Source organism: Oryzias latipes, chromosome 7 (genome assembly GCF_002234675.1).
Source record: "Oryzias latipes chromosome 7, ASM223467v1".
Taxonomy (NCBI): domain Eukaryota; kingdom Metazoa; phylum Chordata; class Actinopteri; order Beloniformes; family Adrianichthyidae; genus Oryzias; species Oryzias latipes.
The window spans coordinates 10,028,228-10,051,540 of NC_019865.2; the positions used below are offsets into that span (position 1 = coordinate 10,028,228).

General features: G+C 39.0%; 2 protein-coding genes across 2 annotated transcripts; both read right to left on the reverse strand.

The window, feature by feature from the left end:
* Positions 1–4,737: 4,737 nt before the first annotated feature.
* tmem201 (transmembrane protein 201) lies at positions 4,738–19,533 on the reverse strand. Its single transcript, XM_023956533.1, has 11 exons — positions 19,316–19,533; positions 16,817–16,937; positions 16,531–16,725; positions 16,260–16,439; positions 15,413–15,774; positions 13,415–13,615; positions 9,389–9,609; positions 8,025–8,087; positions 7,650–7,934; positions 6,678–6,803; positions 4,738–5,976 (listed from the first exon to the last, which is right to left on the reverse strand). Exons 1-11 carry the CDS (start codon positions 19,438–19,440, stop codon positions 5,879–5,881), a joined length of 1,977 nt encoding a protein of 658 aa, XP_023812301.1. The 5' UTR covers positions 19,441–19,533; the 3' UTR covers positions 4,738–5,878.
* A 379-nt stretch (positions 19,534–19,912) lies between these two features.
* Positions 19,913–21,645, reverse strand: LOC101162366 (forkhead box protein L2-like). The gene has a single exon (XM_004070665.4). The coding sequence runs from the start codon at positions 21,188–21,190 to the stop codon at positions 20,399–20,401; it is 792 nt and encodes a 263-aa protein (XP_004070713.1). The 5' UTR covers positions 21,191–21,645; the 3' UTR covers positions 19,913–20,398.
* Positions 21,646–23,313: the final 1,668 nt, after the last annotated feature.

The following is a 23,313-nucleotide window of genomic DNA, read 5'->3' on the forward strand; positions in this document are numbered from 1 at the left end:
TGAGTATTTCGTTATCCAAATTGTTGTGAATCAGGAGCAGACAAGAACATGCAGTTAGACAAAGCTATTAGATGTGACATAGAGGCTACAATCAGCAGGTTATGTGATTGCTGCTCCATTCTGATACATTCCTGTAGAGGACTAGATGTGCCAGTCAATTATAGGTTCAGGGTGTGAGGGACTGTTAGCTAATGTTGTAAACAGAGACCTCTCAGTAACGGGGAGGGGAAAAGGGGGTGAGGTTGCTGTGCACAATTGGTCCCGCCCACAAATCAGAAGGGAATTTCTATCTAGCTCCTCCCACTTTGCAGAAACAATGTCCCAGAAAATGACAGGTTTTTGATTTTGGCTAAAAACTACATAATCATAACTAAAAGACCACTGGAAGCACTTTTAAAATAGATCAAAAGATGATCACGGTGGGTCGGTGCACTTCTTAATCCTTCCCTGATTATTTCACTAAAAAAACATGGCATAAACAAACCAATTTAATTAACTTGTGTTGTACCCCAGGGCTTATGTTTAGGTCCCATACTTTTTAGAGCTTACATCCTGGTAGATTTATCACAAAATGTGGCATAACCCTTCACGGTTACGCAGATGATACTCAGCTTTATGTTTCCAGAAGTCTCCAATGCATCTTTAAATTATAGTTTGGATTTAAAAGGATGGGTGGTGGAGAACATTTGCAGTTCCACCAGGGAGAAAGAAAATGGGTTCAACCACACAACCAAACTTACAATCCAGTCAGCAACCCTGAGGTAAGATTTGATTCAGATCTCAACTTTTGACGCAGATGAACCCTTTCACAAAGAACTGCATTCTTCTCCTTAAGGTTTCCAGAGAGAAAGGATCTCTTTTTGATTATATCTGTTAATACATTCCTTCATCACTTGCAAAAAAAAAAAAAAAAAAAAAAACTACTGCAAAGCTTGTGTTTCTGATCTTTTGAAACACGGGTCACACAAGCAGCAGCTCATAATTCTGCTGCACCACCGTTGATTAACTCCAGACATATGCAGCTCATTACATCAATGTTGAGGTATTTGCACTGACTTCCATTAAATTGCTTAATTGATTTTAATTTTTAAAAAGGGGTTTTCAAAAAAAGGGTCTAACATCATTTAGCAAAGTGCCATGTTAGTATTCTTGGAAACAGCCTCTTTTGGAACTCAAAAATGAAAACATTAATTTTATCATAAACTTTTTGTTATTTTTTGTTTTCATTCATTAACCTAAATATTTGTAACACTTCATTTTTTTTACATTTAAATCAGTAATGCACTGTTAAGACAGGCAGAAGTGACACTTTGGTCAGAGTCTAGATGGAAGTCTTGGTATTTACGGAGTTGGGGCGGCCATGGTGCAGCAGTAGGACGATCAACGCCCGAGCAGATGATTGCAGGTTCAATTTCTGCTTTGCGTCTGGTGGAAGGTTGGTGCCAGTGTTCAGCAGCAGAGCTTTTAGATCTGTGGGTGAATGGGACAGTGACTGTAAAGCGCTTTGGGCCTCTGAGGAAGGTAGAAAAGCGCTTTACACATATATGCCATTTACCATTTGCAGTACACCTGTCACTGGTTCCCCTAGTCTCATTTTGACCCAAAGGTGAGAGACTGGTGACCTACGGAACCAAATTGTCATTCACTGGTCATCCTACACAGTGGCAGCTAGAATACGCACCTTCATTATACCAACCCAAATCTCATCTGAATTCAGATCCAGATCAAGCTTTGCCTGAACGTCATCTCAATTCATGTTGGATTACAAGAGGAGAAGTAAATGGGGCGTTTTTTTTATTGAGGCTGCATGGCAGTGCAGTGGTTATCCCCCTTGTCTCACAGTGAGAAGGCATTGGTTTAAATCCCTTTCTGCATGGAATTTGCATGTTCTGCCTGTGCATACATGGGTTTTCTCTGGGCACTTATTGGTTAATTGGTGCCTCTACATTTTCTCTAAGTGTGCATGTGGGTGTGTGGCCATGCAACAGTTCAGGGTGTACCCCGCCCTCCCCCAACAGTAGCTCGGTTAGCTCCAGCTTGACCCCAAAAGGGATTCAGCGGATTCAGAAGATGAATGGATGGATGGATGGATAGACAAAAAAATAAGATGAATGGATGGACTTCTTTATTCATTCTTGTGTGGAATAGCAACCTATGTAATAACTTTAAAGGTTTTTTGGAGGTGCAAACTAGTTTATTGGAGGTGAAAAAAAAGTTTCATTTTGCTCCAAATTCATGAAATCAACAGACAGGAAAACACGAGGGAAAATTCATTTGGGGAATTTTTAAGATTTCTTCAGAAATATTGTTTAAAAGTTTTTGCACACTGTCACAGCTCATCAACATTTATTTAGGTTTTACTTGCTAATGACAGGTTTTTACATAAGGATGCGGTTGACTGATCAGAGTGTCCCTCTTCTTCCCATCAGCTGACAGATTAGACAAGTGACAGTAAACTACCATGACTTTGATTAGGACTAATTAGGTAAAAAGTTGGAACAAAATTCAATATTTAAAAACTCATCATGCTGTACGTGACGGTAGAAAAAGAGAAAATATGAGGAGAAAAACCAGCACACCATGAGGAAATTAGAATGTGGGTAAACTGTGATGAAATTTAATCAAGCAATTTTATCACTCATGTGAATTTTCTTTTCTTTTGTTCCAATTGCAGCTCTGCAGAGATCCTAAGAGGCTGGCTCTGGGGATGTTTTTCTTTTTTAAAGTTGCTGTAGTTCAGCCCACATAAAAACACATCAGTTTTCTTTGCCAAATGCACCATTAAAACCTCACTGCATCATAAACTGTGGACTTGTTCCTGAGATCAGGGCTGATTGCTGGCTTTCATTTTTGGTGGAGCTCATGCGCCATCATTTTATATTCAGAGTCAGCAATAATTCTTCTTCTTTGGTTTCCCATCACACACAACTCTGATCACAGAAAGGTCAAAGTTGATTTTTGGACAAAGTTTACAAAAAGTTTGAATCAGGATTTTAGGTCCTGTTGATTCATACAACATTTGGAAACAGAAATTTTAACTAAAAAGGCTGCAAGTCTTTCAAAGAAGCATCAAGTAAATTACTCTCAGAAAGATTTATTAGTAATTTAACATGGAAAATATAAAAGAGATGAGAAGTTACTTGAATTGTGTTTTTTTACTATTGCAATCTGTTTGTTTTGCACTGTAACCCTGAATAGCAAGTGCATTTCTCAGTAAGTTCCGTTCCTGTAATTCTGGCAGAAGTTAAACTAAAATAACTCTAACCATGTTTGTAAGATGAAAAACAGGGCTATTACATTCAAGTGCATACTTGACTTTTAGTTAAATCAATAAACAAAAAAAAAAAATACATATATATTTTTTTAATCCCATTTGTATCTCAGCTTTGCAGAAACATCTGGAATTTAAAATTGCATAAAAAGATTTGCAACAATAAAAGCAGAAGCTCCGTGAGAATAAAAAATGTAAAAAGAGGTAGGGTAAGTACTCTGCTTTCTGTTTATGCAACATCAACAACCAAATCAGCAATTCATTTGACTGCAGTGTATGTTTGGATTGCAAGTGTGAAGTGTGCAGGCCTCGGGTGGTCTGCTGCCTCAAAAAAGCCCGTTTCCTGTCGAATGTGACCAAACGTACGATCAACAGCATCAAAGATCTGCCAGATTCTGATCAAGTGTAGGAAAATGCAGCTGGGGCTGAGATTTCACTTCAGAGAGACACGTGAAAACAGGAAGCCACTGTGCAGAAGAGAAACCTTTCAGCCAGTTACACTCTCTGAACGTGAACCCGCTTCCCACCAACGGCCCCCAAAGTGTTACAAACTATTTTCAGCTTGAAGATGTCAGAAAAAGTCAGTAAACAAGTTACAGAGTTGACATTTGAGCATTTCCCTCATTGGAAGTAAAATTCCAGCATCCAAAATATTTAGCAACCTTACATTTGATTCAAAATGGAAAAATATATGATGGTTTCTTGAAAGTTTCAATAAAACAAAACGTTCTTCTCTATCTGATCAGACCTATTAAACTGTGGTGGGCTTTAATCTTTGCTTTGTGAAAGTGTGTTGTCTCGCTCTGCAACCGAAGACGAGCAGTCATTCAAAAACTAAGAGCTTGTTGTTTCAGTTCTATATTTTGCAGGCATGTGGACACAATGAAAACATTCCCTAAAGACATCTAGTCTCCAGCAGGTCATAATCTATTTAGTTGCAGAGCTCTCAGTTAGGTGTAGGTCATGATTTTCACTAGGACTTTTTAAATATTTGCCGCTTTGTTTCAGTGTTTCCTGAACCTTTGAAGGAACTTTTGGGACAGATTATTTCACATCCAACTTTCATAGATCAGCAAATACAGTTGACTCCTCTCTTCCTAACTGCTGCCAAGTTGTTTAGATACAACTCTGTAAAGAGAAGACATGCATTACTCGGTTTTTAAAGGGAGATGGGTCTTGTGTTTGTTTTCTCTTAAACTGGTCATTTCTAAGCTTCCGTTTTAGTTAGATTAAATCTTAAACCAGCAGAGCTAAAGAGCAACAAAAAAAACATTTAAATTTATAAATCATTTGATACATATTTGGTAAATTAACATGTACTGAAAGGATCAGTGACACTAGATTAATTAGAGCAGATACATTTTACTTTGGAAAGCAAAAACTGTTCTACAAAAAACACAAAAGTCCCAATAAAGAGTTTTAATCATATCTGAGCAAAAAATCCCTTATATGAATCACAACGAAGGTTCTCTTTTTCAGAACATTTTATTGAGCCAAGAGAAAATTCACATTTGAGCAAATATGAGATTTTCCTGAGGAAGGAATAACATCAAACAGGCTACAACAAAATACAAAACATCCCGTGGGAGTTCTTTTTTCAAATATATGCACATTTTATACAAGTTCCACCTTATTATTTCCAACTCATTACAATAATAAATGTCAAAAAGTACAAAACTAGCACTGCAGAAAATTAAATTAAAACCCACACCCAGTAATTCCCCAAGGAAAAGCATAAATAAAAGAAAAACACGCGACCATTCGAAAGAATTTTCACTCAAAAATCTGACAAATAAAAATACCTAAAAACCAAAGACAGCAGATATTTTTGTATATTTTTTAGGTTCTGCAAACACAATCAAAGAAATCTTTGTGCTCCTAGGATTAAATATTGTCATTTCATACATTTAAAACCCAACATAACTTCAGAAACACTGTGCAAACATCATCACTCAGACTATGGCGATAAATGAAGTTTTGTAAACAACACAAGCCCACGAGCTTGAAAACTGTGGGTTCTTCCAATACTGCCGTAATACTTTGCATAATTACTTTTTTCAGCTGAGAACACAAAAACCAGTACATACTTATTAAGAAAGCAAACAGTCCTTTCAGTTTTTCAGTAGTGAAGGTTCAAAAATGACATACAACTGGGAATGCTAACCCAAAAAGAACCATGACTGTTTTCTTTTTTTTGGGGGCAAATGAATACGAACAAAGAAACATACTACTTCCATCAGATGTCTGAAGCAGCATCTTCTGAACGCCATAGGGTTATTGCACATTTCACATCATGGGTGTTTAAAACGCCATCATTCAGAGCAGCGAATGAGCTTTACAAATATGCTCGAACTGCATTCATGTGTCTGAAGGAACTAAAAGATAATAAAGATAAGAAACCACACACTTAAGACGGAAACTCACAATCTCAAACATATCTTAACCCCTTCGTCACTGAAAACCTATTAGACGACATTTCTATTTTTATTAAGCACCATTAACAGTGAGCTGGAGGAGGATGCTTTCTGACAGCTTAAGGGGTTGAGGGGAACATCCAACAGTCCAGAGGCTCGGCACCACCAGAGCAGCAGCCCCCCCCCTGATGCTTCACCTCCAGTTGTGATACATATAGAAACCAGCAAACAACAGGTTGGAGGACAAACTTGCAAACAAAACTCCAGGCCAGATGAATCGCTTCAGAAAACCTACAAAAAAAGAAAGATGTGAGAATTACATAAGAAATTACTGACGATTTGTATGTTTCATGATTTGGTGATGTTGAACATGTATTTGCTGTCTTTAGTTTAGCTCGAGCCAAGTTAACCCCAAATGCATTTACTGCTTAGTTTACAGCTAACTGGAACCAGTACTCTAACATGTCACTGATAGGTAATCGCAATTAATTCAAAATCAGATCAATAAATTCTTTTATAATGTACAGCATAGACTGTAATGTTTTTTTCCTTTGGTTCAACTTTATTAGGACCTACAGTAGTTCTTTGCTGTATTGGGCCCCATCTCTCAGTCTTTTTTTTTTACAGCACACTGTTCTGTATCCCGATTGGCTGTAAACTTCATTAATCAACCTCCTCCGTGCTGCGTCTCTTGTACAGAATCCGTTCACCCCCCCGAATCTATAAATCTTTGATCGCAATCAGATCATTGTACTACTAAGGTTTGAACGTTGACAGTTTAAACAAGAGAGAAGATTGAGAAAATGATCATGTCTGTCTGAGAAAAGCGTAGAAAGTCGGTACTGAAGGTTTGTCGATTTCACCTATCACTACTTATTTTTAGAACGATAAACTTGGGACCACTGTAACAGTAAAAAACATGTCCTCTTCGATAAAACTGAAACGGAGTTACACATGACAAAACATGTTGCAGGAGTCATGAGAGCAGATGCCTTTGGCTGGAGGGATGTCCTCAGGACTTAGTGTTGTGGTTCCAACTTGACATGCAGAGGATTCTGAGGAACAGCTTCTTTTCTCCTCTTCAATTACGCTGCCGTCTCTTATGAAGGAACTCAGATCTGAGACAAAAAACCCCAAACAAAACAGAAGCACTTCATCAGAATCCACAGACAAAACCAGCAGAACATTTACAGGTGTGTGTGTGTGTGGGGGGGGGGAGTAGGTTTGTCCTAAAAGCACCCCTGATCCAGGTAATAAGCAGCAGGTAGGGTTTCTAAAAACCAGCAGGATGTTGCCCCTGAAGACTTGGGAGTCTGACACTGACCTGATTTACATTGGTAAAGCGCCATCTAGTGGCTATAGTTACAAACTGTGCAGAGCATGAGGTTCTTATCAGGGTCAGTTTGTGGGAAGTCTGTGGGAGGCCTCCTTTCATAAGAAACTAGTAAAGACTAACCGCACTGGAACAGTAATATATTTCAGAGCTAAAGAAGAGCTTGGTTAGTCACTGAAAAAGTCTAATAAAGACCTTCCTCAAACATTCAAAGGTTTATTTTATACAGTTTAAATATAGTGAAAATCTATCAAAAATATGAATTGACAGCAAACTGTAACTATTATACATTACAAGCCTCTGAGAGGTTGTCCGGATGATCACATAATTGGTTCTGTTTAACACCATGTTGCTGTAATAGAAAATTAAATTGGGATAAAAGAGGCTTGAAAGAGCAAAAGTAATTGGATGATTCTGATCTTTTCCTTGTAGATTTTGAGAGGTCAATAATAAAAAAAACATTAAAATCTGCTAGAGCATTGATTGGAATTTAGGTGAATAAATCAAATGTTTGTGTCCAGTTTTGCTCAAAGTTCTTATAAATAGATGCATCTGTGTTTCCCAAAACAGATTCCAAATCAGCATGAAGTGAGTTTAGCTGTTAATAATAGCCCCCTCTCACTTTTCTTACCATTTTGACAGTGAAGAGGAAAAGCGTCGTGAGAAAAACAGCCGCTGTAGACTGAGGACGCTGGCTCCACGTGCAGAGGAAACGGAGACAGAGGAGGCGTTGGGAGCTGAGGCTCTGAGGAAAAAAGGCGAAGCCTCTGCCCGTTGATGTTGAGACGAGCTGGGCTGATGAGGGGCCGGCGCTGCTGCGCAGAGCCTGAGCTGGATGTAACTGACCCAGCGACGGAGGGAGTTGGAGATGGGCCGGGTGAAGACGGCCGGCTCCCAGATTTGAGTGAAAAATAATCTGAGAAGAAAAAGTCCAACATTTTTAATCATCCAGGTAAAACGGGTAAATATTTAAGACGGAGCATATTATGATGACCATTCTACATACCTGAAGACAATGAGTCTTTATGTAGTGAGGCTGGTCTGCTGCCGCTAAACAGGTATCCAGAATCTGAAAATGAGAGCGGTAAAACATGCAGACAAACAATAAACGTCATTTTTCAGAATTATAAATGGTTTCCAAACTTTTCTTGCTGTGAAGCAGTTATTTTACATCCGTCTTTGGGTCACGGAGCCAGAAAACACACTGCAAAGTAGAGCTGGGCTCTGCAATGAGCGTGAGGTATGAAATGTAAAGTCTAATAAGAGACATCTTTATAGGAACACAGGAAAAAAACAGAAGAGAAGATGAGGAGGAAATTTGGATGAGCAGCATAAAAGAGAAGGCACATCTCATTTTATAGAGTAAATGTGTCATAATGGCATATTTTAAAGCTCATCTGTCAAACTCAATGCCCCCAGGCCAAATGTGGCCCACCATGTCATTTTATGTGGCCCGCAAGAGCATAAAAGGTTTTAATTTCTTAGAATAAAAATAAAAATTGGTGTGTATTCATATCTAAGGGGAATCAGACTTGAAATATGGGATTGGGCAACTATACGTTATGACTTAAATACTGTCAATATAAACTAACCTGTCAGAATCAAATGTAAAAGGATTTATGCTAGAGTAACAAGCAAACATGTTTTCCATGCAACAGTAATTGTCACTTTAAAAAGTTATAGTAACTAAATAATGAGTTATTTAACATTAAGGAGTAGTTACATTTATTTTTCATTACATTTAGTTACATGTATAGGTGATATCTGTCCCTTCAAGGACAGCCACTATGCTGATGTGGCCCTCGGTGAAAATGAGTTTGACACCCCTGGTTTAGAGGATGGATCAAATGTCTAAAAGTGGGGGAGAAAAAGGGTTCAGTTTAAAAAAAAAAAAAAGAGCCCAAATATCATAACATAACTACCGAAAGTTAATCCTAAATTCCAAATATTCACTTTTTTTATAGTAAAGACTAATCATGATTGGTAAAGAAAAAATAAATAAAACAATAAATAACTACCGTAATCACATGTTTAGATATTTTGATAAACGTATAGAGCCGTTTTAAAACAAAATTGTTAACTTTTGAATTTACAAAAGTGATTAAATTGATAAATATTCCACCTTTGCTCAGTTTAAATGACTTGTAAGTAATCATAGTTTTTCATAACCAAAAATGTTTTTTTTTAAATATAAACTTGCCAAAATGATTTTTAATCTTTGACTGAGTGGAATCAAAGTGACAACTTGTGGATTTAAATCAGATCACTCCTGTAGTTTGGTGTCGATACCCAGCTCTAAAGTGCTTTGATGAAATAGGTGCAGCCCCTGTGAAAAGCACATTTTTTAAAACTCACAAACGTCAGGGTTACCTGTCCTGCTGAGGGACGGGATAGTTCCCAGACAAAGGGCTCTGTTGAGGCGCCCAGGCAGAGAGGACGGCGAGGCTTTGCGGCCATGAGAGCCCTGATGGTGGCTGGTGAGCTTGAAGAGGTTAGGAGGGGGGGTTGGGATGAAGGAGTCTGTCGGGTCAGGAGTGTAAAAAACGGGCTGGCTGCAAAACGGCTGAGCTGCAGCGCGGCCTGCAAGGAATCTGCAACACAAGAGCAACGTAATGGTCCACTACCCCAAAGCAAAGTTTCAAAAGAAGCCTTTAGAGGGTCTGACGACAGCAGACTTCATGGTCATTTACCCTTATAGCATAAAAAAGGAACACAAATAATAATGATGTGAGGACTTTATACGTGCAAACAAAGATTCTTTGATTTCTCTTCACAGTTGAGATAAAACAAAGATAAGAAAAAATCTTAATAATGAAATGCAGAAAAACTGTCCAAAAAGTGTCTGAATACATAACATGCAAACCAGAAAAAGATGAACACATGCGTTCTAAAAACAAGCAGACACCATACTTCTTTCACCAACTCTTTATTCAGTTTCCTTTACAGCAAAGTATTTCTACAAAACTCTTTCCACCAAACAACATGAGTAAATCAGCACGTCAAACACAAAGCATGTTGGGTAAAATGATGAGAAATCCCTCTGTAAAGATGAAGCTTTGAAGTTGCAGAAGCATCCAGAAGCAAAAGTATGAGACAAAGCTCGGGCCCACTGGTCTACGCCGATTTAAAAGAACCAATTCAGCTAAACTGAGCAATGCTTTGGGTCTTCCAGTCCATATAAAACAGCACTCATAGGCTTCATATTTGAAAACAAAGCAATGAAACCATCAGCTTTAAATAAACTCCAATATCTAATTCATGATTTGATTTCCTTTGAAATTCATTTTATAGATTTTTCAGCAGAAAACCTTTTTTTGTTTTTAACTTCAGAATTTATCAAGTTAAACTTTTGTTCAGTTTTAATCCTTGCTTATGTAAAATTGTTTTTATATAGAAAGCTGACATCCAAGTCCATAGTTATTCAATTTGTATTAAATCAAAACATGAAATTTTGAATCCAATCAATTCAATGGTTCTCTGAGAGCCATCACTAACCCCCCCCCCCCCCCCCCCCCCCCCCCACCCCCAAACATTATAGAAAAGCTGTTTTTGACCCAACTACGTCTAATAATCACACAGCTTACATCAATACAGAGATTCTTCAGGTCAAACGACAGATAACATGACAAAAAATGAAATATTATCAAGATAATAATATCTATACTGGTGGTTTAAAGCAAGCAAACATGTTTGAATAGCTTGTAAAACACTGGAAACAGGACATTTCAATGCACTAGCAAAGAGTAAAAAAAACAAGTCTCAAGTACTAGAAAAAAAGCTGCATCTTTATCAATCACTTGCAGCTGATTTACACTAGACTATGTGTACATCTTTCTCACACAAAAAAATAGAGTGCAGTGTGTGACACTATTCTTGTGGGGGCAAGAAAAGTCAAATTAAAGCATTAAACTTAGAGAAGATTATTGTTAAAAAAATATATATATTTTGCAAAATTTTTGAAAAACTGACTAATTGTCAGTGTGTCAAGTTTTAGGATTACTACACAGCAATGGTTTAAAGACTGAAATTTATCTACAAGACAGAACGAAACATCACAATCTTTGAACACCAGATTTTAGTCACTTTGACAAAAAGACAAGCTAGGCATTTTGTCCTACTTAGTAATACTGATTTTTTTTTCACATTAACTAACAAATACAAAAAATGTTAATTTCAAAATACTGAAAGCATGCAATGATCATTAGTACATGTAACACAAAAAAACTAAGTTATTAGGAACTGCTGGGACAATTATTGTGTTAGAACTAAAGTGTTCTTTTAGAAACACACAGTAAAGGAGCATCTCCAGGATAAACAGAGGTTGGCCAAATGAGCACCTTATAATGTTAATATTCATTTCAAGCACTGATACCGAAAGGCCACAACAAACCACAATAACTACCCAAAGATTAATGAAGGTTAACGGCAACAGCGGCATTGTACCTTTCATCCAACAGATACATATCAGAAGGATTAGCTTTGAAATACGGTAGTTTTTACCAAAAGGACATATAAACAAACACACTTCAAAAGCTTATGTGTCACATGAGCACTTTTTTAAATGACATAATCAGTAAAAAGCTCAAATATACAACAAACTACAGCTACTTCTGTACTACAGGAACCTCTATCCGACTCTTACAAATTCTAAAGCTAGTCCCCCCTCTTACGAAAGTCTACTCAGAAGTGCTAAAGTTAGCTATGTTTTTACATTTCCTAAATATGAACCTCAAGTGCATCAGCCCACCATGAGTGCACCATAAAAACTGTGTGGAAAGGACAAATATGAACCGTTTCAATTAGTTCCACAACTAACTAATTAGTCTTTTCCTTGTTTCTGTGATCTGTCGGGAACAACTCAACAGAAAATTCATCAAAAAAGATGCAGAGATTTCAGTATTTAATCCAAACAACCAAAAATTGGCAATACTTGCAAAAAGTAATCGTCACATAGTAAATATCACTTATTTTCCAGCTTTTGAAGTAGTAAAAAAAAATAAAGAACAAAGATTGAGCCCACATATAAGGCATCAGATGCTGTCTGAACAGAGATCATGAGTGCAGACCTATATTAACATTAGTTCATTCAGGGACAAATATCCTGCTACCGTGGGCTTGACCACAACAGTGACAGGATCTCCACATACATGGATTGTGTGTTAACGGTCACAGTAGTTGTGACTGAAATCACAACAATCACAATATTTCATTTTACAGCAGTAAAAAGAAATATTCATAATCGTAACAAACGATTCACATAGCTTCATGTCCCTTTTTAATTTTTGCCATGCATATTCAATACATTCATCAAGACAACTCGTCATCTTCCTCCTCTTAAGCTGCACAAATAATCCATCGGTCAGTTATCCCTGCTGTATTTTAGTTAGGATCTCGGGACTTGCTGAGACTCTGGACGGGTTAGGTCATCCTCGGGGTCACAAAAACTATAGACACTTCTACAGCTACTCACGAGGGACAATTTAGAATCCCCAAAGACCCAGTCAAACAAGTTTTCATGCAGTAGAAGACAGCAGAGGTACATGTCCTAGCAGACGTACATTCATTAACAGTTACTGTCACAAACAAATGCATAAAGCAGCTCTCTTCTAGTTCTCAGTGAAAATCTATAGTTAAACAGTGAAGACCCGCATAAGAAGGTATCTAAGGTCTTCTTTGTTACTTAAAATGGAAAGACAACACAAACTAACACATTTTGATTATGGTCTGTTGTGTTTTCACAGGTTAGTGTTTCAAGCAGGTTCAGTAAACATATAACACATAAATGCAACACGTATTAAATAGGTACTACGTAAAAAAGTTATTGAAACAACACAGTGTGATGAAGGTACATGAAGCCAGAATCCTACTAAACTGGCTGATTTTTAACTGTAAAATTGTGTACGCTTGGATTAGTTTGTTACTGAATTAGTTACACATCAACTTAACACAAACTTTGACCCAAAAAATGTATGCTGTTTGATGGAAGTATTGGATAATATGCCTGAATTTCAACCTCTGACTATTATTAACGGTTTGGCATATACTCTTGCCGATTTCATGATGAAAATGGTCTTTGGTCTGTCTTGACCAATAAGTCACCCCCATAAATAAAAAGAGACATGAAAACAAACCAACAAAAACAAATCACTGGATGATTTTTGCAAAGTTAAATTACTTTCATAGGTAGTGTCTTGAAAACAGTTTACTACTCACGTCTTTATCTCACAGTTCTTTCTAACAGTAGTATGACAGCCATCAACGTAAAAAAAAAATTAGAAATATAGTATTTCTCATGATTTATTCATTGGTGATAAACAGAAAGTATCCCAAAGATTTGGGGTAAAATCCTTGTTTTGAAACTCAATGTCAAAATGAAACTACTGCTCAGATTCTGACCTTCGATATCTGCCTCGTCGTGGACCCAGCGGTCTGCGAGTCGCAGCGGCGGCAGCAAAGCTGATAAGGCAGCAGAGTGACGTGGTGACGAGCTTTGCTTTGTCCATCCAGCTCAGGGCATTTGAAAAGTAGCGCTCCAGCAGGTACAGGCACAGGACAGCAAACCACATGACAGAGGCCAGGGCATCAATTCTCCTTAGCCTAAAAATCAAGCAAAATGAATTTAACCCTCTACTGCAGGGGTCGGGAACCTATGGCTCGCGAGCCATATATGGCTCTTTTGATGGTCACATGTGGCTCGCAGACAAATCTTTAATTCAAATTTTTTTTCTTCATTAGACCAGTCCTTCTCGTGCGCGATGCGATGGCAGAGGCGCGCAGTAGTAGCGGTGCTTAGAGAGACAAATCTGCGCCAGCACTAGTATAAGTTTAAAATTGTCTATTAATTCACAGAGTTTGTACCACCCGGAAACCTGTGAATTGCCGTGCCTAAAACTGCGCGCTCCCGTCTCTGAGAAAGAGCGCGCAGTTGCGGGGACGGGATGTGTGAGGGAGAAAGCAGAGGGTGGGGCTGAGGTGTTGTGGGGACCGGCAGCAGGTGAATCGCGCAGGGATTGTAAATAGGTAAAACCCACTGCCTGTCACTCACTGCAGCGTGTGAATGTGTGTTTGGCTCCAGGTCCGCATGTGAGCAGTCTGTCTCACATCTACAAAACATTCATACCAACCTAAGATCACGTTTAAAGTCTCAACGCCTGCATGAAGCAGAAACTCACCACGTAAACCAGACTAGACCATCAGCAAAACTACCACGAGAAATACTCATCATTTATTAGAAACAGCATAACAATGTTATTAAAAAGAATCCACAGACTTATTGTACTTTAAAAATGTTGAAATTACATCAAATGCACACATTCACTTGTATTTTAGTTTTAAACATATTGTCGCGGACTGAGTTGGGTGGCTGTTGGGCCGCTTTAAAAGTTCTGGAGTACATGGAACGCATCGATCATGCAGAGATCTGATTGGCCCTCAGTTCTGTCGCTCAGCCTGTTGTTAGGTAGTTTGGACCAATGGGTTTCAGCTATGGGCCGAATAAGGGAAAGGGGAGGGCTGCAGCGGGAGCAGGGGAATATAAAGTTGGGAGACGCGCTCTCGTCTCGTCTCGGCGGGAGAGATTCAGGAGCTGCTGAATTAATTGTTCGGCGTTTGTTGTGGTCTGCAGTAACCAGAATTAAGAACCTTAAAAGAGGTTAAGTCTCCGTGCCTCAGTGTGGGAAAGGGACACTACATTATTGTATGGCTCTTTCGAAATTACATTTCAAAATATGTGGCGTTTATGGCTCTCTTGGCCAAAAAGGTTCCCGACCCCTGCTCTACTGCATAGCATTGCTGTAAGGCAGGGGGTGTCCACAACTTTTTGGCATGTGAGATACTTTTGAGACGACAATGTCTTAAAGATCTACCTATAAATAAATATGTTTAACATGTTGAGACGATTGTTTATATACTGATAATTCAAAAACTACACAGTAAAAGTACACAAATCTTTGTGAGGAAATCCTTTTATATTAGCAGATGAGGCGTTTTACTACAAAAACAGAAAGCAGCGACTATCGTACTTCATGCTCTGCTGTAAACCATGCAATGGGGAGAGCATGGCATTTCTAAAGCGCTGCTAAGAAATGTATAAATACAAGCATTTGGATACATTTTATAGTTTTGATGTTTATTAGCTGTTTGTTTGTTACTTTATGTTTATTGTATTGTAAAATTTGAATACAATACAATTGATGATCTGATGTTTTTACTATCCTCGTTGCACAGTGTTGCCTAGAAGCAACAAACCAATATTTGGTTTGGGGGGTGATGGATGATCAATTTTACATTTGATATTATATGAGGGACCCCAAATCTACCCAAAAAGTCATGCAACATTATCTTTTTAAATGGATATAAACCTGAAACAACACATTGGAAAAACTGGTGGCTCACCTAGTAGGTCCAGCAAGGAAGACGGCTGTGAGACACGTCAGTAGGCCGACAGAGACTATTGCCAGTTGGTTTTCCGCTCCATATTGACACGCTAGTTTGGCATTTTCAATAGCCTCGCGTGGCAGCAGCTCTAGAACGCTTTGCCACATGGGCATCTCTCCATTGGCACTGCCGTTGGTCGTAGATTCGTTGTGAGGTTTGGGTTTTGGGGGTACAACGCCGCCGCTTAAGGTTGGGGTCTCACTGGACGAGACAGGGTCTGGCAAGTCCCAGAATGTTGTAGCGAGCAGGACTGCACAAATCAGGAAGGCAAAGACCCGTAAGAGTATGACTCCGGTGAACGACGAGAGAAAAGGCGAGTTCTGTGGAAGACATGACATGCTTGTGTTGTAAACACGAATATTCGTAAACAGCCAAACAAGTAACAGCACAAACTTTGAGACAACAAAGAGAACAGAACACACACTGCACCATCAAGTTTAAACCAGATTATCAATGTCAATTCTAAACGATACATTTGTCCATTACTGAAAAACGGACATGAAAGAAGTCTTAACAGTTCCTACAACATACATTTAGATCAATCAGTTATGATCTTTATTATAAAGTCCCACTCCGATCATCTTTTGATCTAATCCAAAAGCGTCCTCAGTGGTCTTTTTATTATGATTTTGCCATTTTCAGCAAAAATCTATAAACCTGAATCGTTTTCTAGTACAGTTTATGCAGAGCCGCAGTAGTTCATTAGAAATTCGCCTTTGAGTTGTAGGCCGAACTGTTGGTGAGTACTTTAACTGGGTGCCGTTTTTTGGGACTTTACTCGTCTTTTTGATCGAGTCACACTAACCTTAATAAAGCCTCCCTCCGATTCACGTGTGCGTCGAAGCTGGTGGTTTAGGAGAGCTGTCCGAAGCTGACGGTTTTGATATTTAATGTAGTACTCCACAGCTGTCTTACATGGCCTGCATAATTTATACGTCTGCTCAAGGTGGTGCTTGAAGACCTCAATTTCCTCATCGTAGTATTTCTAAAACAGAGAGAAAGGCAATCTAATTAAGTATTAAAACAGTATTAGAAAATATTCCGTTTTAATTTCATGAATTGATAAAAATACATACATCATCCCTTGGTGTATATGAGGCCAACTGCTTTATCTTTGCAGACTGGTTATTATTACACTTCCTGCATAGCAGCATCTGACAATTGACCCAATGCAGACTTCTGGGTGTCTCAGATAAAGGTTGAGTTCCAGACACACCATGATTCAGATGTTCCGTGTACTGAGCCGGAATAGGCTTGTTGTAGTCCCCATTCTGACAGAGGAAAAAGAAAAAACATGTCCAAAAAAAAATTCCATGTGGTTCATAACATGCCAAGAAAAGCAAAAACATCATTGAAACTCACCTCCTGAAATCCATTATACTGGTCACAATTGGGACAATCCCAGCAGTTCCTGTTTCCATAAGGCACCACTGTGTTTTGGTTGCAGAACCAGCAGTTTACATTTGCATAGGTGGGCTTCTTCCTGGAGGTAAGATCAAATATGTTTTTTAGGCCAGTTTCAAACAAACTTATGAACAAATGTTTTCCCTCTGTGGCATGATAAGAGAAAGTAAAGTCAAATCTTCAAGTTTCACCAATAGATGAAAAAATTCTTCAATGCTTTTCAACAAACAGTGAAGAATTCTACAAATCACATATACAAGAATTAAGGCTCAATATTTGACTTTGAATTAAAGTTCAAGACAAGCATTGGGACTGTCCCCAAAAGATCACGGCAAAAACTCAACAAGTACAGCAGATGACCCTTTCCTTTGGCTTTTCTACATGAGATCTATTTGGTGCACTGTTTAGGCCAGGGGTCGGGAACCTATGGCTCGCGAGCCATATATGGCTCTTTTGATGGTCACATGTGGCTCGCAGACAAATCTTAAATTATACTTTTTTTTTTATCATTAGTCCAGTCCTTCTCGGGCGCGATGCGATGTCAGAGGCGCGCAGTAGTAGCAGTGCTTAGAGAGAGAAATCTGCGCCAGCGCTATAAGTTTACTATTATCTATTATTTCACAGAGTTTGTGCCAGCTGGAAACCTGTGAATTGCCGTGCCTAAAACTGCGCGCTCCCGTCTCTGAGAAAGAGCGCGCAGATGCGGGGACGGGATGTGTGAGGGAGAAAGCAGAGGGTGGGGGTGGGGTGTTCTGGGGACAGGCAGCAGGTGAATCGCGCAGGGATTGTAAAAACGTAAAACCCGCTTCCCGTCACTCACTGCAGCGTGTGAGTGTGTGTTTGGCTCCCCGTCTGCATGTGAGCAGTCTTTGTCACATCTACAGAACATTCAGACCTAAGATCACGTTTAAAGTCTCAACGCCTGAACGAAGCAGAAACTCACCACGTATCAACCAGACTAAACCATCAGCAAAACTACCACGAGAAATACTCATCATTTATTAGCAACAGAATAACAATGTTATTAAAAAGAATCCACAGACTTATTGTACTTTAAAAATGTTGAAATTAAATCAAATGCACACATTCATTTGTATATTTAGTTTTAAACAAATTGTCGCGGACTGAGTTTAACTTGGCTGTTGGGCCGCGTTAAAAGTTCTGGAGTTCAATGAACGCGTCAAGCAGAGATCTGATTGGCCCTCAGTTCTGTCGCTCAGCCTGTTGTTAGGTAGTTTGGACCAATGGGGTTCAGCTATGGGCCGAATAAGGGAAATGGGAGGGCTGGGGCGGGAGCAGGGGAATATAAAGTTGGGAGAAGCGCTCTCGTGTCGGCGGGAGAGATTCAGGAGTTGCTGAATTAATTGAAGGGCGTTTGTTGCGGTCTGCAGTAATCGGAATAAAGAACTTTAAAAGAGGTTAAGTCTCCGTGCCTCAGTGTGGGGAAGGGACACTACATTATTGTATGGCTCTTTCGAAATTACATTTCAAAATATGTGGCATTTATGGCTCTCTTGGCCAAAAAGGTTCCCGACCCCTGGTTTAGGCCATCGATTGAAAGCCTCTCAACTGAGGGTCCTGTCTGACATTATGCTTAATTTCTGGTTAACACTATGTTTGGGAAGAATATGCGAATGTAAGCCATGAAAAGGATATCCCTCACTAGATCTCCTGAGAAAAAGTTAGCTACCACCAGAAAAACAAAACAAGTCAATTTGTTTAATAATTAAACTGCAAAAATACTAATTTGTTACAAATCTTGATACAGCAGTTCAACCTTCTCCTTCTTGTGGTCATTTTTTACACTGTTTATAATGTATTGGTTTTTTTTAATTATTAAATAATTACTAGATGTTTTTAAGTTTTTTTTTTTAATATTAGATAAATCTGCAATACCATTTTCCTTTAATGCACCATTCCCTTCTTCATCATTTGATTTCATGTAATTTCTGTGCTATTCTTATATGTGGTTGAATGAATGTCTAAAGCCATAAGTTACATCAATCAATTGCTCTTTGGGAATTATAACAAGTCAAGTTTGTATCTTTTAAGCCAACCATAATGAATCCAGTTTACAGAAAAGTGATTTCACCATTATTCAAATATTCAATGGATGCACAACATAAAAATTTGAATATATTAGTTCCCTGGCTGCAGTTGTTAAAAAACTACAAATACACAATGATTTATGACATTGTTGTGCATTTTATGTTTACAAATAAGCTAAACCAATAATTTCACATGGAAAACTGTTAGCAATGGAGCTAGCAAAGTTAGCAATAGGGCTAGCGTTGTTCAACGTACAACTATTGCAAAAAATAAAATAAAACAGTAAATTAAAGATTTTTCTGACGTCGACAAATGAAAGTCAAGCATTCCTAAATTAGGAAAATGAACTTTATTGCAGACCCAAGTGCTAAGAATGCTAGCAAACCCGTCAACGTGACTACAATTTACCTTGTGGCAATTTTGTATATCAAAGCACCTCCTACGATAAATGCCGTAGCTCCAACTCCGCCATACATTAATTCCGGATGTTCTGACAAAAACTTATTAAACGTCTCCATGTTTGCCATAACCATTTGAGGGGATTAAACTGTTGGTTAAAGCACGACTAGAGCGCGCGCACGCTGGGAAAAGAAATGCCTCTTTTTTTGTTCACGCCCTGTAACGGAAGCGGATGTTACGTCACATTTGGATTAGTTTCAGAATACATTTTTTGTTTTGTAAGTGACTTGCAGTTACCTTATCAGGCCATTTAATCGTATATGAATATTGAATTCTAATAGTTTTTGAAAAAATATTAGTAAAATTCGATAATACTCGGTGAAAGTAAAGCAACGCCGAAGTAAGTAGAAGTAAGGCTGCACTTCTGACATCGTTTTCTTTTAATTTGGTGGGTATTTTGTTTGACTTCCGTTCAACCAATAATAAAAATAATAATGATGATAATAATAATAATGTATTAGTGAATGTGCGCAAAAGGTTTTTTCAACCTGGTGCAAGCTAATAAACCATAACCACATGTCTAGACGACTGTGAAAAAAAGCCGCATTCAATAGAGTTCATAAGGAAAGTCTCACAGTGTGTTTAAACTTAGTCTTGATCCTCCTTATAATTATAAAAATAAAACAGGCAAATCAATAGCAAAACAACAATTTATTTGAACAACCACGATCAAAATCAAACTAGAAACATCTAGACATCTAAACATCTAGAAAACATTCCAACGTTGTAACTGGTCAGTGCTTCAGTTGTCAGAATTTAATGAAAAAAGCCAGGAAGAAAAATAAATTAATAAATAAAGTAAACATCGGTAAAAACAAAGGAGAAATGGAGTAACAAAAACACTGTCTTTTGACTGTCAACTCATACAGTTGTATTACGATAAAACAAGAAGAAGCGGTTTTATCGATGACAGTACTTGCAGATCCTTATCCGAACAGAACCTTAACTTTTGTGAAACCTGAAACAGTAACCTTGACATAGCCACATCCGAACTGAAATGGTGAAAAGGGCGGATTAAGATGTTCAGGTCAGTCACGGGTCTGACTGGAAGCCCAGCGCCGGGGACTCTGTCTGCCTCCCGTAGGGCGCGAGCTGCTGGTAGCCGCACGCCACGGCCGCGCTGCCTCCATCCGGGCACATGGGCTGGGTGACTCCGCCGTAAGGCCATCCGTTGTGTGGAACCAGCACAGAGGGATGGCGGTGGTGGCCTCCGTACACGGCGTGCTGGAAGAAATGAGGAGGGTAGAAGGGGCCGCTGGGGGACAGACTGCGGGGTTGAGGAGAGACCACCTGCGGCGCCGGGTAGGCCGTCTGCGGGGACGAACCGGGCGCGCAAAGGCTCCAGGAGTTAGTCATATAAGCCGGCTGCAGGTAATGGTATAGAGGCTCCGGATACTCCACCGGATTCCCTGTCGTGCAGGGGGCACTGGGGGGTCTGTAGGTTCTCCTCACCCTCCTCCGCCGCCGATAGTTTCCCTTCTCAAACATGTCCTCACAAGCGGGGTCCAGCATCCAGAAGTTGCCCTTCTTGTCCCCTCCGTTCTCCCGGGGGACTTTGACGAAGCATTCGTTCAGAGATAAGTTGTGCCTTATGCTGTTCTGCCATCCTTTCTTGTTCTTCTCATAATAAGGAAACTTGGAGATGATGTACTGATAGATTCCGCCCAGGGTTTTTCTCTGGTCCCGACTGTCCTTGATTGCCATGGCAATCAGAGCCACGTACGAATAGGGCGGCTTCTCCAGCGGAGGAGCCTCCTCAGGCGTGGAGCTGATGTCCAGGAGCTGCACTCCCCGCTCACCGATGGGCTTCTCCTCAGCATCCATGACTCAGGTGGGCTTTGCCGGTGCGTCCTGATGGTGCAAAAGCGATGTCTGGAGTGGAGGAAACGCAACGATTGCGCACACAGGTGCAGACTCTCCACCCATAGGCTGTGACAAAAAAAGAAGGAAAAAAAAAACAAAAAAAACTGGCGCACACCTTCTTTCATCTGAGCCAGTTTCTCACGCTGTTTGAGCGGCAGTTTGTGCGAGTTCAGACGCGGGTCACAGGAGTCTGTTTGACCAGTGGTCTTCATATTTTTCCTTTGAAAAGACTCCATCAAACGATTAGTTTTAGGATCAGTGTTTGTGCAGGTGCGCATCCAAGTCCCGATAGTAGCAGTTTTTTCCAGAACAGTCCCTGCTCCTCCAGTACATTTACAGTTACAAGTTTAAAAAATACAAACATTCTACCGAATGATCTACCAAAAGCACATATATTTTTCACTTTTAAGCTGAAAATCATTTAAAAAAAATTATCAATTTAATTATAAAACATTTAAAAATATGTTATCATAGAACTTTTCTTCATTTTTGTTTCTTTGATAGCACTTAGGTGTTTTTTTTAAATCTCTCCTTTTTGCCCATGGCAAGTGTAAAAAACCTGTATGAATTACAGGATCAGTGCTTGGCCTTTCACACGCAGACCATATTTCACAGCTTCCTTCATTGTTTCATAGCTGAGATGCATGCAGGGTTTTTCCAGCCCGTACTGAGCCATAAGTGATCTGCAGAGACCAGAACACCACCCACACTCAGTTCGGCATGAGCAGCAGGACCAGTAGATACAGATCAGCTGCTCTCTCCAGACCTATATGGAAGCGATTCTGTAGCATAATTAAAAATAAAAGTGCTTATTCTGTCACTTAATTAGAATAATATTGAAAATGGTATTTTACATTTTATTTTCAAAAAGTTCTCTGGTAAATGTGTAGCAAAATTCATTTAGAAATGTCTAATTTGACAGTTAAAATGGATTAACAGAAATGCTTTTTCGTTTTCAAAATGTAACTGCATCAAATGACTCAAAATTAAAATGAAAAATCAATACTTCAAAATGCTTTTTCATTTTCTACTTAAAAAACGCTTATTCTGTCATAATTAAAAGGAAAATGCAAAGCGGGGATTGCATTTTTATTTTCACATCCATCCTGCGAATGGTATCGCATAATTCAATTCGACTTAGCATTTCTAAGCATTTCACAGAGCCATTTGGATCAGTTTCCCACAGAAATGAAAGCACTGGGAGCCGCAACACCATGAGTGTTAGAAAAAAATCGTTTAGCTGAAATATCGCTATAGTTCATTTGGCAATACTTGTATTGATTCAAAATGCTGTCGGGACATTTATTTATTTATTTTAATTATTGATGAACGTTATGTTTGCTTTGATCTTTTGTCCATTTTACACAACCTTGAATAGACTTTTCCGTCTATTAAACACCCAGAGTTAAGATAAGTGAGATAATGGAAAGAAATTCACTTTGATGGAGACTCGTTTATATTTTTTCCCTTTAAACCCAATTCCCAATTAAACCCAATAAAGTATATTAACTTTATGGATGAGAACTATTTTTATGTTAGGAAGCAGCTTTTAGTTTGTCTGGAATCATAAGCGGTGAGTCTTAGCCCCGCCTCTCTACCTGTTCACATCCTCTGCAGCTCCAGCTTGCAACCCCCCCCCCCTCCCCCCTCCAGCCGCTCCAGCCAGACAGACAGTATGTCTGCAGGAGGGGAAACTTGAAAAGCAAGTGTTTCTCTAGAAAAAGACCTGGAAAAGCTTCTCCTAATGCAACAATAACAGTTAAGCTGATTCACAGTTTTAGTGTAAACATGTTTGAGGATGCTGTTTTCTGTGAAGTCCCTCTTGGAACAAATAACCTTAAATACATCCTGCTATGCAAACTTCTAACGGAACAAGATTATTTTTCACCCTTATTTTCATATGATAATAAATACATTTTTAGAATATCCTCTCATTTCTCATCGGTCAAAATATGTTTGTCCAGTTTCTAAAGTGAGATGTTGGCTAAACTACTTATTTGACTTTAAATAAAATGGAATTAATTCCTTATCATGCAGATTTATGGCTAACCAATGTTTTAACATGAAATATTTCCAAACTTTAC